Genomic DNA, 14,763 nt, shown 5'->3' on the forward strand with positions numbered 1-14,763 from the left:
TTCCCTTTTTTTATTATATAGACTATTTCAAAAATCTATATACACAATAAGAGACCTTGACACGTGTTTGCCATAAAAGGGAGAGAAGACTTTATGTGTGTGACCAACATGGATAGAATATTTTGTAAAATTTTGTAATGAATATTTCATAAATAAAGGTATATTTAGTTACAGTTTCTCATTTTCTCCATGTATGATGACATTTGGAACACCCTATAATTCATAAGGTCCCTCCGGAAAGAGTCATGATGTTGGTGAGAGTTTTTATTTTAGCATGATAATATATTCTAACTAGGGCATAATGAGCTGCAAGGTCAACGCAGAAGCTAATTTCCTTGCCATCTGGATTTCAACCCATCTTAACTTGTTCTGCCCACATCCTGTTTTTGATCAGCATGGCCAGGGCTTTTGATTCTGAGTTAAGCAGTGCCTGCTGGTTTCTTAGCTCAGTATGACCAACGATTGCACCTTAACCTACCCCCAATCAGGAGTTACTTGATCCAATAATTAGCTGTCTTCTCTTTCTCCTCTTTCTTCTAGTCTGCTTTGAACATCCTTAAATTGTGTTTTCCTTCCTCAACAACCTATTCAAACTAGGTTCACAAGTGTCCCACAAATTTTTCTTAAGGTCCAATCCAATGGTTTGTTCATCTTCTTCCTTGTGAGTTGCTGTTCTGTTTTTTTAATTAATCTTTTCTCCTTGAAAGCTTCTATGGCCTAGCAGTGCACTGACTTTCTTCCTATCTCTCTTGCTATTCTTTCTTCCCCTTCCTTTTTCTTTTTCCTTTGATAGGAAAATGAATAATAATGATGACATGGATGGAACTAGAGGTCCTTATCTTAAAGTGAAACAAATCAGACTCAGAAAGACAAATACCTCATGTTGTCCTTAGATGTGGGAGTTAAGTAATGTGTACAAACAAACACAGAGTGTGGAATAATAGAATATGGAGACTCAAAAGGGTGAGGGTGTGGGGGGAAGGAAGCTGATGAGAAGTTACTTAATAGGTGCAATCTGTGTTATTTGGATGATGGATACCCTAAAAGCCCTGACTTCATCACTATGTGCATATTGCAAAATTACGCTTGTGCCCCATAATTTTATCTAAATAAAATAATAACATCCAACATTTTTCAGAACTCACTATGCACCTTATCTGTATTGACCTATTTAATCCTCACAATAGGCTTATATGATGGGTACTGTTATTACCATCCCCATGTTACAGATGAGAAAACTGGAGCACAGAGAGGTTATATTGTTATCTAAAATCACACAGCTAGTAAATGGCAGAGCCAAGATTTGAACCCAACACTTCTGCCTCCAGATCTTTGCTATAGTACTCTTCCCACACTATTCTGCCTAAGGTCTTCTATTTTTCTACTCCTTCTCCCTATAAGGAATCTCATAATCCCATGACTTCAAACATTGCCTCTATACAGATGGTTCCACAACTCTGAAATACCATCCATCCTTCTGGCTCCAGAATATCAATATCAACAGACACAATATCAATCAAAGCTTAAATTTATTAAGCAACTATTTTAGCTTGGCATCAGCCTAAAACTGCTTTACATTCATTATTGCACAGCACCTCCACGTTACAGATAAGAAATGGCATCACAGAGCAGTTATGTGAATTGCTCAAAGTCTTACAGCTATTTAGTTTGGGAAGCAGGTGATAGACCATAAAATCTATCAAAATAGTCTAGACACAGTGGCTCAAACGTCTAATCCCAGCACTTTGGGAGGCCAAGATAGGAGGATTGCTTGAGAGCAAGAGTTTCAGACCAGTCTGAGCAACATAACAAGACCCCACCTCTGCCAAAAAAATTTAATTAAAAATTAATTAGCCAGACATGGCAATGTGTACCTATACTCTTAACTACTCAGGAGGCAGAGGTGGGATACTTGCTTTAGCCCAGGATTTTTGAGGTTACAGTGAATTATGATTGAACCACTGCATTCTAGTCTGAGTGACAGAGCAAGCCCCTGCCTCTAAATAATCATATGAGCTATACTTGAAGGCAAATGCCATGTCTCTCTGACCTTTGCATTTGCTAACATAGTAGCTTTTAAATATGAGATGTTCAGTGTACATCTATGAAATCAAATGTGAGAGAAGCTTCCATTTTGGAAACTAGAGGCAGAGTTCTAGATACTTGTAAGATGGAGTACTTGTGAATTTCGGTTATCCATGAATCCATCTATGTTCACTGGATGAAACAGGGGTGGGTGATGGAATGAGCATCAGGTCAAGAAGAATAGGATTCTGGTCCAAATGATAATAGAGAGAACTTGCCAAAGAAAGAATTAAAGGTCATTCAAATTGGAAAGGAAGAAGTCAAATTATAATAAGTAGCAGCCAGCATTTATGGAGTGTTTTCTGCCAGATATGTGTTCTACACATTTCCCTCATTTAAGTCATCACCACAACCTCACAAAATAGGTAGTGCCATCATCATGTTTCATATAAGGAAACATAAAGAAGTTAAACAACTTGCCCAAGTTTGGCCAACTGGTGCCTCAACAACTTAACCTCTGGGGACATATTTCCTCATCTGCAAAATGAGTCAGAGGATGATTTCTAAAGTTTCTTAAAACCCTGGGATTCAGTCATGTTGATGACTCTTTGGAAATCCTAACTTAAAATTTGCACCCACATTAATGAACACAGTATTGCTGGTTGGGCTGAAAACTAGGCTTAAGGAAATACGATGGTGCCCAGATTGCCTGAGTTTTAGGTGCTGGGTAACACTATGGTTTACCAGTTGACTCTGTGAGCTAGTCATTATTTGAGTAGGTATAAGGTTTGTATAGCTGCTATACCTATACATTAATGATTATACAAAAATAGGAGGAGGAGGAGAATTTTAAAGAAAACCTGCAAAGACACTGCCATTAAGCCAAGATGAGAATAAACTCATTAGAAGACCAAAAATATTAACCATGCTTTGTGAGTACAGTTGCATAAGTAACTTATCACAAACAGACCTGGTACCTTCTTTGGGGAAAGGTGGGAGAATAAATAAAAGACACACACACACACAGATGTTCGTGTCTTGATCCCTGGAACCTATGACTAATTTACCTTACATGGTAAAAAGGGAGTTTGGAGATATTGAGTAAGTTAATGATCTTGAGATGGGGACAGTTCCTAAATTATCCAAGTGGGCCCAATATAATCACAGAGGTCCTCTTAAGAGGAGGGCAGGAGATCAGAAAGGAGAGATGATGCCATGCTGCTAGATTTAAAGATGCAAGAAGTGGCCAGGCACAGTGATTCATGCCTGTAATCCCAGCAGTTTGGGAGGCCAAGGAGGGAAAATCACTTGATGCCACGAGTTTGATACCTCCCTGGACAACAGAGTGAGACCCCATCTCTACAAAAATATTAAGTTAAAAAAATAGCTGGGTGTGGGGGCATGCACCTGTAGTCCCAATTACTCAGGAAGCTGAGGCAGGAGGATCAGGTGATGCCACTACACTCTATCCTGGATGACAGAGTAAAACTGTATCTCAAAATATGACAATAAAAAAATAAAGATGCAGAAGGGATTCTTAAGCCAAGGGATGTAGGCAGCCTCTAGAAGCTAGAAAAAGCAAGTAAATAGATGTTCCCCTGGAGCTTTCAAAAAAAATCAATCCTGCCATTGTTCTTGACTTTAGCCAAGGACTGATTCCAAGCCTTCTTGCCTTCAGAACTGTGAGAGCAATAAATTGATGTTGCTTTAGCCATTAAGTTCATGCTAATTTTCAAAGGCAGCAATTGAAAACTCATATAGAAAAGTTCAAAAAGAGTTAGTATAGCCCTCTCTGCCAGTCTTCAAGGGCCACAGCTACCCCTAGGGCCTTTTCTCCCAAATCCTGCAATTATTCTGGACTGCTCTAAATGACCAAGTAGTATATCACTCTCTACTGGACTTTGAGACTCCAGTTCAATCTGCTGAGTGGCATCTTCTAGGGGAAAATGCACCACTTCCTCAAGTCACCATCATAATAAACATTCCAATCTACAGTGTCCACAATTTTAAAAGCATGCCTACAGGGCCCTGTGGGATTTCTGAAAGAGAGGCCATGTGCCCTGGGGGTTGAGCAGCTAGAACCTAGAGCCTAGATTTAATCTCAGCTCTGCTACTGAGTGAATGGATCAAGTTATTTAACCTCTCTGTGCCTCCATTATTTACTTTGCAAAATCTGCATGATGCTAATAGTGCGTACCTGCTGATGTTGCAAAGCTGAATTAAGCTCAGGTGCCTAGCATGCTTAGCACCATACCTAGCATACACACATCCTCATGGTTCAGCGGCTAAAATATTACTGTCTGATGCATAAAAAAGGATCTCTAGACAATTCCTGCACCATATGAGTTGTTAGGTATTCTTAACATCATCCTTGAAAATGGCAAATAATTCTAGAAATAAATATTCTAGAACCACCCAGCTGAGCCCTTCCCAGATTCCTGACCCACAGAAATCATAAGAGAATGAAAAGAAGATAAGGCAAAAACAAGTGATCAGAGTGATGTTGGATTTATTAGGAAAGGAAGAGAAGTAAAGATCTATCCATCCAGCATCTTCAGGTCTTTGCAGAAGCAGAAACATGGCTGATGATTCCATAAGATGTTGGGAAGGCTTGGAAAAGAACAAAGAGTACTTTATTGGCCACAGTAAAGACAGCCTGAGCAGACCATTTTTCCAAAAGGTAGAAATAATACCTCCCATCTAAGATATGTTGCTCCCCATAAGGAGGAAGAATTCAATTTGTCTTCACTTGAAGCTAAGTAGGCTTGGAACTTGCTTGTAAACAAGAGAAGATGATGGAAGTGGAGCTTCATGATTGGGTGTTAAGAAGAGATCCAACCTTGTTGGCTGGAACAATCACACTTAGAGGTTAGAGGTGCCATAGACGCAGCCTGCCTGAGGCCACCATGTTAGGAGGAAGCCCAAACTCACCCACACCCATGTGGGACTACATGAAGGAACAAAAATGCCCAGTTATCTCTCAGTTGCTCCAGCCCCAGCCACTGTCTGACTCCAACCATATGAGACCTCTCTAAAACCAAGAGAGAAAACAGAATAAATGTGTTGTTTTAACCCATTACATTTGTGTGATGATTTGTTATGCAGCAATAGCTAACTGACAGACAACACTTGTGGAATTTCCTGGTATCTTTCCTTTATTGTTTCATGTTTCTTCCTTCTGCTTCCCTTCTGTTCCAGGACTCTGCTTTCTGCTGAGCTTGTCTGGAGCTATTACTCAGAAGCCGAAAGGTGAGTGCTCAGAGTCAGAACAAAGACAGTGCAGGCCAATGCTGGACTGGAGGCCACCCACATTCTCAAACAGGCTAGAGAAAATGGCTTATTTTGGGAACAGTACTTGAGGAAAGTTGCTCCTGTGTTTCTTTGTTTAATTGATGACAGGCTGGGCATGGTGGCTCATACCTGTAATCCTAACATCTCAGATTGCTTGAGTCAGAAGTTCAAGCCTGAGCAAGAGTGAGACCCCTTCTCTACTGAAAATAGAAAAATTAGCCAGGCATGGTGGCACATGTCTGTAGTCCCAGCTACTCGGGAGGTTAAGGCAAGAGGATCCCTTGAGCCCAGAAGTTTGAGATTGCTGTGAGCTATGATGCCATGGCACTCTACCCACAGTGACAGAGTGAGGCTCTGTCTCAAAAAACAAAATTATGATAATAATTAATTGATCACAGCTCAGCATCTGTGGCTCAAGCGGCTAAGGCACCAGCCACATACACCTGAGCTGGTGGGTTCAAATCCAGCCCAGGCCCGCCAAACAACAATGACAGCTGCAACCAAAATTAGCCAAGCATTGTGGTGGGCGCCTGTAGTCCCAGCTACTTGGGAGGCAGAGGCAGGAGACTCACTTGAGCCCAGGAGTTAGAGGTTGCTCTGAGCTGTGATGCCATAGCACTCTACCCAGGGTGACTGCTTGAGGCTCTGTCTCAAAAAAATAAAAATAAAAATAAAATAATGGATATGACATCAAATATAGATATCTTTTTATTTATCTTTTCATCTGGTTTTTAATGTGTCTGTTTTTGCTAAACACCATGGGCATGATGTATAAATAAAGCATTAAATAAAAACACAAAGTCTCATAAAGTAAGCATCCTACTAAAGAGAGACAACACAACAATTATCTTTATCATTCTGATCATAAGCAAGTCAATGAATAATGAAGAGATAGTTTCTGTTTAACTTTACTCTCCTGGCTAGGACTTCCACTAAATTCAGATTCTAGGTCTAAGTGGAGACTAAAAGTCTGGGGGGTTTGTTTGTTTGTTATTGTTCTTTGGGGGGTTTGGGGAGTCTTTTTCTTTTCTTTCTTTCTATCTTTTTTTTTTTTTGACTTAAAATAACAGAAATTTATTCTCTCACAGCTCTGGAAACCAGAATTCCAAAATAGGGCCCTAAGATTCCAGGGGAGGACGCTTCCTAGCTTCTTATAGTTACTGGCAATCCTTAGTGTTCTTTAGCATATCTAGGCATCAATCTCTGCCTCTATCATTACACGATGTTCTCTCTGTATATATCTGTGTCCAGATTTCCCCTTTCCTATAGGTCCTACCCTAATCCAGTATGACCTCATCCTAACTCAGTTACAAGACCCTATTTCCAAATAAAATCACACTCTGAGGTTCAGGGTGTACAAGAATTTTGGAAGGAAACTATTTAAACCAGCATACACAATATGATAAGGTATTAAATCCTGGTAAAGATTAAGAGTGGACTTTCAGACCTGCCCTCGGAAGAATCTGGGAAAGAAGGGAAGGGATGAAACAGAATGAGTTACAGAAGACTCAAGAGAATTGTGCATATATAGTGAGTGACTACTTTGTCTCACCAAGTACAATATCACATCTTCTGAGCAGACTCTCTTGCTCAGCTCTGAAGTTAAAAATTGGAAGCAGAGGCAGAGGCAGGAAGATTGCTTGAAGTCAGAAGTCTGAGGCCAGCCTGGGCAACATAGCAAGACCCCATCTCTTTTAAAAAAATTTTTTTTCAATTAGCTGTGCATAGCAGTCCATGCCTGTAGTCTCAGCTACTAGCTACTCAGGATGCTGAGGTGGAGGACCACTTATGCCCAGAATGCAAGGCTATAATAAGCTATGATGATGCCACTGCACTCCAGCCTAGACAACAGAGCAAGAACCTATTGCTAAGGGCAAAAAAAGGGACACCTAGGGTTCAGCTATAAGATGGGGGCGAGAGGTGGGGATAGATAGATAAACCAGCAGCTGAATCTTGTGGGCTTGAGGGCTAGGTCCCAATCCATTTATGGGTAGAATGGGGCACATCAGTATAGTTGACACCTCACTATATATTCTTCAGTAATTTCCCATGTAGCAAGACCCGAGAGTCTACAATTCTAGCCAAACTGCCAGGGGGATAAATTCTGGGTATCAAGGCTCTGCTTAGAGCTCCCACATCATGTTCCCCAGACATTAGACACTCCTCATTGACCCTGCAGCACCCCTCAGCCACATTCATTCCATTCCTTCCTAAGGGACCTCACATTAAGGCCTTTTTTTTTTTTTTTGAGATAGAGTCTCACTTGGTCATGAAGCTATGCACAGAGTTATAAAAAATACCTTAACATGAGAGTGAGACAGAGAATATTTATCGCATTATTGGTTAATGGTGGTATAAATTGTTTGTTATTTTTTAAGAAACAGGATCTTGCTCTGTCTCCCAGGTTGGAATGCAGTGGCCTGATCATAGATGACTCTAGCCTCTAACTCCTGGGCTCAAGCAAACCTCCCACCTCAGCCTCCTGAGTAACTGTCCATGCCACCAAGCATGGTTATTTTTTTTTTTTTATCAAGACAGAGTTCTACCCTATGCCCTGAGCATAGTGCAATGGCACCGTAGCTCACTGCAATCTCAGACTCGGTCTGTGGGCATCCTGCTGCCTCAGCTTCCAAAGCCACTGGGACTACAGGCACTCGCCATGGCACCTGGCTGGGTTTTTCAATCTTTTTTCATGAGTCAGGGTCTCACTCTCACTCAGACAAGCCTTCAACTCCTGAGCTCAACCAATCCTCCTGCTTCAGCCTTCCACAGTGCTGGGATTACAGGCGTGAGCCACCGTGCCTGGCCAAGCATAGCTAATTTTTTTTTAATTTTTTTGTAGACACAGGTCTCTCTCCACTGCCCAGGCAAGAGTACAGTGGCCCCATCATAGCTCACTGCATCCTCAAACTCTTGAGCTCAAGCCAACCTCCCACCATGGCTTCCCAAAGTGCTAGAATTATAGACATTGTGCCCAGCCTGTACAATTTTTTTTTATTTTATTTTATTAAGTCAAATACACATAGATCATGAATACATTCATCCATATGAGAGTGACTTTGAAAATACCATCAATATTTAAAGGTATCTACCCTTTCACTAATTATAAATCTAAGAACTATCTAAAAATAAGATTCCAAATGTTCCCAAAGACTTGCATGCGAGTCTGCCGTTGTTCCCTTGTTGCAGTAAAATAACGAGGTCTGCTCATCCTCAGGAGGGAATAATGTGAGGCTTCAGGCACAATGGCTCACACCTGTAATCCCAGTGCTCTAGGAGGCCAAGGCGGGTGGATTGTCAGAGCTCAGGAGTTCAAGACCAGCCTAAGTAAGAGCGAGACCTCTGTCTCTAAAAACAGCCAGGTGTTCTGGTAATTGACTGTAGTCCCAGCAACTTGGGAGGCTGAGGCAAAAGGATCACTTGATTCCAAAAGTTTGAGATTGCTGTAAGCTATGATACCATGGCACTCTACCAAGGGCAACAAAACAAGACCCTATATCAAAAAATAAAATGAGGCTTGGTGCCCATGTGCAGTAGCTAAGGTGCCGGCTACATACACCAGGGCCAGCCCAGGCCTGTTAAACAACAATGACAACTACAACAACAACAAAAAAAAATAGCCGGGCGTTTTGGCGGGAACCTGTAGTACAAGCTACTTGGGAGGCTGAGGCAAGAGAATCACTTAAGCCCAGGAGTCTGAGGTTGCTATGAGCTGTGACACCACTGCACTCTATGGAGGGTGACATAGTGAGACTCTGTCTCAAAAAATAAAAAATATATACTGAAATAAAATAAAATAAAATGCCAAGCCAGGCATGGTGGCTCATACCTTAAGTTTCAGCACTTTAGGAGGCCAAGCAGGAGGCCAGGAGTTCAAGACCAAACTGAACAACACAGTGAGACCCTGTTTCTACAAAAATATTTAAAATTAGCCTGGTATGGTGGCTTATGCCTATAGTGTCACCTATTTGGGAGACTGAGGCAGGAGGATCGCTTGAGTCTAGGAGTTTGAGGTTGCAGTGACCTACAATGATGCGACAGTACTCTACCCACGGAACAAAGCAAGGTCTTGTCTCTAAATAAGTAAATAAATAGGTTGCTCCATGTGTGAAGCCATGGAAAAGTCTCTCAGACAAATTTTTACATGAAAACCAAAGACCAGAATGAAGCATGTAATTCTTTACACAACAGGAACATATTCCCGTTGTGTAAAGAAAAAAGGACATGCTTATATTTGTATATGCATTCCTATTGTGTGGAGAAATATATAATAAGTCATTTACAGGTTACAATCTAGGATGATAAGAGACTTCCTGTTTGATCTTTTTCAAATCTGTGTGAAGGAGGCACCTGTGAGAAATACTTTGGCAATAAGGGATTGGGGAAGGGATTTAACATCATTGGCTCTCATTAGTGAGACACACAAGAGTACAAAAGTATGTACGTCCTTGGTTAGCAGTCTCCACACCTGTGGCGTAGGTGGCCTCTGGATTACTTCTATAAGTAGTTTCAGGAGAAGTTAGCCAGGGCTGGTTTTTTGGCTCAGCTTCTTGCTCAGAGGATGCCTGCTCGGCGCTCCCCTACTAAGACTGCTGCTGAGAGATCGCTGCTGAGATCCTCACTCCTACTAATATTGACTGTGACTTCTAAGGTGCTTCAGCACCTGAGACCTGAACAAAACCTACCCTGAGTAAGCAGGCGCAGCAGCTGGAGTTCAGACAGTTGAGTGGGCTGGAGCCAGGGCCAGAGACCTAAGGTCCCAGCTCCAGTGAGGCCCTGGATCAGGGCCGGAGACATGGCGTCACGGGCCAGACATCTGTGAATGTATTATTTTCATTAAAAAGAAAAAACTTTGGGGAAAATGACCTTATATGTACCATTATCAGAATCCACCTCCTATGGGACACTACAAATTCAAATTTTTATAATCCTAACTAACTCTTCTTCCATGCCAAGAACTTCCTAAAGTACTTTATTAATATGTATTAATTCACTTAATAACTCACTTTACAGATGAAGAAATTGAGGCACAGATAGGTTAAGTGACTTGCCCAAGGACACACAGCTAGTAAGTGGAGGAGCCAGAGTTAAAAGCAAGGTCCAAGGTCTTAACCAACTACTCTTTTTCATTAATTCTGAAATGATCTTGAAAATAGCACAGTTGGCTCCGCGCCTGTGGCTCAAGCAGCTAAGGCGCCAGCCACATACACCTAAGGTGGCGGGTTCGAATCCCCAGCCCGGGCCCGCCAAACAACAATGATGGCTGCAACCAAAAAATGGCCGGGCGTTGTGGCGGGCGCCTATAGTCCCAGCTACTTGGGAGGCAGAGGCAGGAGACTCACTTGAGCCCAGGAGTTGGAGGTTGCTGTGAGTGTGATGCCATGGCACTCTACCCAGGGGGACAGCTTGAGGCTCCGTCCCACCCCCCCAAAAAAAAAGAAAGAAAATAGCACAGTTATACTGCCTTGAATATTCTTGTGTTAAAATTAGTTTGTTCAACACCAACCTCAGTCCTTTATCAGGCACAGGAATTCCACTTCTTTCTGTAACTTGGGTTTGGCATCTCTAATTTTTTAATGTACTGAGATCTCACAAAGGGAAGAAGTTCAGGCCTCCTCGTCCTCAAGAACCCCTGCCCAGAGGGGAAGCCTGATGATGACAGAGTTTGTCACCCTGATGATATTTGATTTCCTCTCTTCTCCCTGCAGCTACCTGTCCTCCCTGCCCCCCAAATGCTTCTTGTGTGAATGGCACTTACTGTACCTGTGACCCTGGATATGTTTCTGAATCTGGGCAGAAATTCTTCACCTTCCCCTTGGAAATATGCACAGGTAAAGGAGGGAGTTTTAAGTCACCCGGAAGCAGGAGTGAAAAGGAGACAGAACGAAAGCTGTCTTAGTTCACTTTGGGTCACTATAACAGCATACCTGAGACTGGGTAATTTCCAAAGAAGAGAGATTTATTTGGCTTATGAGTCTGGTGGTTGGACAGTTCAAGATTGGACAGCTGCACCTGGGGAGAGACTTGGGCTGCTTCAACCCATGCTGGAAAGCACAAGGTGAGCAGACATACACAGAGATCATATGGCGAGACAGGAAGCAAGAGACAGAAACCCAGGAAACAGATTCTTTTTAACAACCTTCTCTCTCAGGAACTGATCCATTCTCCCCTATAGGAGAGCAAGTATTTCCCCCTATAGGAGAACATTCATCTGAGGGATTCATCTGATGACCCAAACATCTTCCACTAGGCCCCACCTCCCAGTACTACCACATTCACCATCACATTTCCACATAAGGCTGGGTGCAATGGTTCATGCCTGTAATCCTAGCACTTTGAGAGGCGGAGGCAGGAGAATCGCTTAAGGCCATAAGTTTGAGGTTGCACTGAGCTACGATGATGCTACTACACTCCAGCCTGGGCAAGACCTTATCTCAAAAAATAATAATAATAATAATAATTCAACCTGAGTTTGGGTAGGGACAACCCACCAAATCATCACAAGTGCTGTTGGGAAAGGAAATGCCATGCTGAAAACTCTACCGACTCTGCCTTCACCAAGACAGAAATGCTTTCATAATGTCAGAAAAAATAGGTCTCAATTTTGTCCTCAACAACCTGGGGACCATGACTCTGACTTCATGAGGGTGGCAGGCAAATTGAATAAGGTAATAAAAAGGACAAGACTTCATGAATTGGAATTGAAATCAGGACCATTCTATCTTTCTCCCTTTAGATAACCATTATTCCCATGTACTGAATGTTCAAATTTGTTTCTCATAAGTCTGTACTGTCACCTCTCACATATCAAATTTTCATACAAGTGTAGATCTGTTTTTAGGAATATTTTTCCCATTTCCACTTACAGGTGCTTATTTTGAGGGGGAAATGCTATTAAATATCGTATATTTACCTTATACCCAGACATCTTACTAAATATCTTTATTAATTCTGGCTCTATAGTTTTTAACTAGCATTATCTAGATTGACTGAATATACACTCATTAGCTTTCGAAAGTATTTTGTCTGTTTTTCCACCTTCGCACTATTTATTTCATTTTCTTATCTTACTACATTTATTATAAACTTTAGGAAAATGTTAAATAATATTGATGCTAGTAATCATCTCTGTCTAGTATGTATAGGTAGGGAGAGACAGAAAGAAAAGCCACATTCAAAATCCTAGAACATTTTCATCCTATTCTAAAATATTTTATTAATGCATGGAGCCCAACATGCCTTAGAAGTCAGAAATATATCCCAACTCAGGCTGAGATTACTTCACACAGATTATATAAGTTCCCGTCCTCTCCCAATCCTTTCTCTATCCTCGCCTGACAAGTTGATCATCTGCATGTTATAATTCTGTGAAACAGCATCAGAAGAAATAAGACAAGGCAGTTTGCAACCTTCATCCTTTGGTGAAGACCCTCGGGTTCTCCACTCATGATAACATGAGTGTTCTTGTTACCACAAAATTTATGTCTTAAAAGCACCATTTCACTTTGCTCACAATTTTGTTGTCAGGAGTTCTAGAAGGACTTAGCAAGAGGTGTTGTATCTGAGCCACACAACTGAGACTGCCAAGATAGCTAATTCCCTCACATGTTTGACACCTTCATGTTCCTCCCTCTCATCTTCCTCCCACTGGCATCCATCCTCCAATATGTCTCCACATGACTTGGTGGTCTCAGGGACCCACACTTATTACATGATGGATATTTAGTTTCCTAGGGCTGCCATAACATGAGATGAATCACAACTATAGCCCAGGATGAAGGAGGGAAGGGAAAGGAGGGTGGTGGTTTGATAGAGGGAGGGTTAATGGTGGGACCACATCTATGGAGCATATTGAAGAGTACAAGTCAAATCTATCAAGTATTGAACACAAATGTCTTAACACTGTGATTAAGTAAATGATGTGAAAGCTATGTTAATTAGTAGGATGTAAGCACTCCAATTTGTACAAATAATCAACACATTGAATCCCACAAAGGCAAAAAGAAGAACACAAATTTACTGTGTCACAATTTTAGAGACAAGAAGTCTAAAATAAAAGTGTCAGCAAGAGCCAAACTCCTCCTGAAGTTTCTAGGGGAAAATCCATCCTTGCCTATTTCAGCTTCTGGTGGTGACCATCCTTGATCAATCCTTGGCATTGATTGGCTTGCAACCACCTTACTCCAATTTCTGCCTCCTTTATAACATGGTGTTCTGCCTGTGCATGTCTGTTTTCCCATGGCATTTTTCTTTTCTTAGAAGGACATCAGTAGTATTGGATTATTCCCCACTCTAATTACCTCACATTAATTTGATTACCTCTGTAGAGACTCTGTATCCAAATAAGGTCACCTTCACAAGTAACAAGGGTTAGGAGTTCAAAGTGTCTTTGAGGGGAACATAATTCCATCCACAACAAATAGCTTCCAAGGGAGCAAGGTTGAAGATGCTAGACCACTGAAAGTCCAGCCCTAAAACTGGCATGAAGTCATTTCCAAAGCACTTTATTGGTCAAAAAGGCACAGGCCAGCCCAGTTTCAAGGGAAGAGGAACTTGTAGCCATCTTTAATCTACTCTAACCACAGAGACAAAAATGTGGGAAAAAATACAGTCACCAAAGGAGACAGCTAGAGAAAGAAAGTCAGAAACCAAATGTTTCTGGAACCCCCTCACAGCAACCCCCTCCTCACTCAGCTGGAATTTTTCAAGGCCAGTGTCCCTGGGAAACATCTAAACAAGCAATTTCCTATCCTGGTCCTGGTCAGCACTAGACATAAGCCCTTGGTGTGAAGATCAGCACCCCTGTGGAAGGGAATAATTATGACATTAGTCCAGGGCAGAAAGATCAGTCACTCTGCAAAGAGAATGATTCCCCTCACCCTTCAACCTTCTCCTGCATCCCATTATACTGACAAGATTATAAAAGCCTCTTGAAACTGTGTGACAGGGAGCTGGCTCCTGGTCAGACTCCTCTGTGCTCTCCTCATTGCTAATAAAGCCTTTCCAATCTCACTGAAAGGAATAACATTTTATGCTTTCAGAAATATAAATTAGACATCATCTACCTCCATGATATCTTATATGTATCCCTTACAATTCATTCTTTTGCAAGAAACCAAACTAAAAATAGCCAGGTGTTGTGGCAGACACCTATAGTCCCAGCTACTTGGGAGGCTGAGGCGAGAAAATTGCTTAAGCCCAAGAGTTTGAGGTTGCTGTGAGCTATGATGCCATGGCACTCTACCAAGGTGGGCAAAGTGAGACTCTGTCTCAAATAATAAATAAATAAATAAATGGATTAGTTGTATTATATGTGAATTATATTTCAATAAAACTGTTAAAATAAAATGCCAACAATAAACCTATTACATGTTCACAAAAAAAAAAAAAAAAACGTCTACAGCCTTCCACCAAAGTGAGACTCTGTCTCAAATAATAAATAAATAA

General features: G+C 41.5%; 1 protein-coding gene across 1 annotated transcript in view; it reads left to right on the plus strand.

The window, feature by feature from the left end:
* The first annotated feature begins 4,603 nt into the window (after positions 1 to 4,603).
* ADGRE3 (adhesion G protein-coupled receptor E3) overlaps positions 4,604 to 14,763 on the plus strand; it is a 48,858-nt gene continuing 38,698 nt past the window's right edge. Inside the window, exons 1-3 of the mRNA XM_023517992.1 lie at positions 4,604 to 4,670; positions 5,224 to 5,274; positions 11,025 to 11,147. Coding sequence (XP_023373760.1) covers positions 4,604 to 4,670; positions 5,224 to 5,274; positions 11,025 to 11,147 — 241 coding nt within the window. The remainder of the gene's footprint in view (positions 4,671 to 5,223; positions 5,275 to 11,024; positions 11,148 to 14,763) is intronic.

Source organism: Otolemur garnettii, unplaced genomic scaffold (assembly GCF_000181295.1).
Source record: "Otolemur garnettii isolate 467f Iridium unplaced genomic scaffold, OtoGar3 scaffold00127, whole genome shotgun sequence".
Lineage (NCBI taxonomy): Eukaryota > Metazoa > Chordata > Mammalia > Primates > Galagidae > Otolemur > Otolemur garnettii.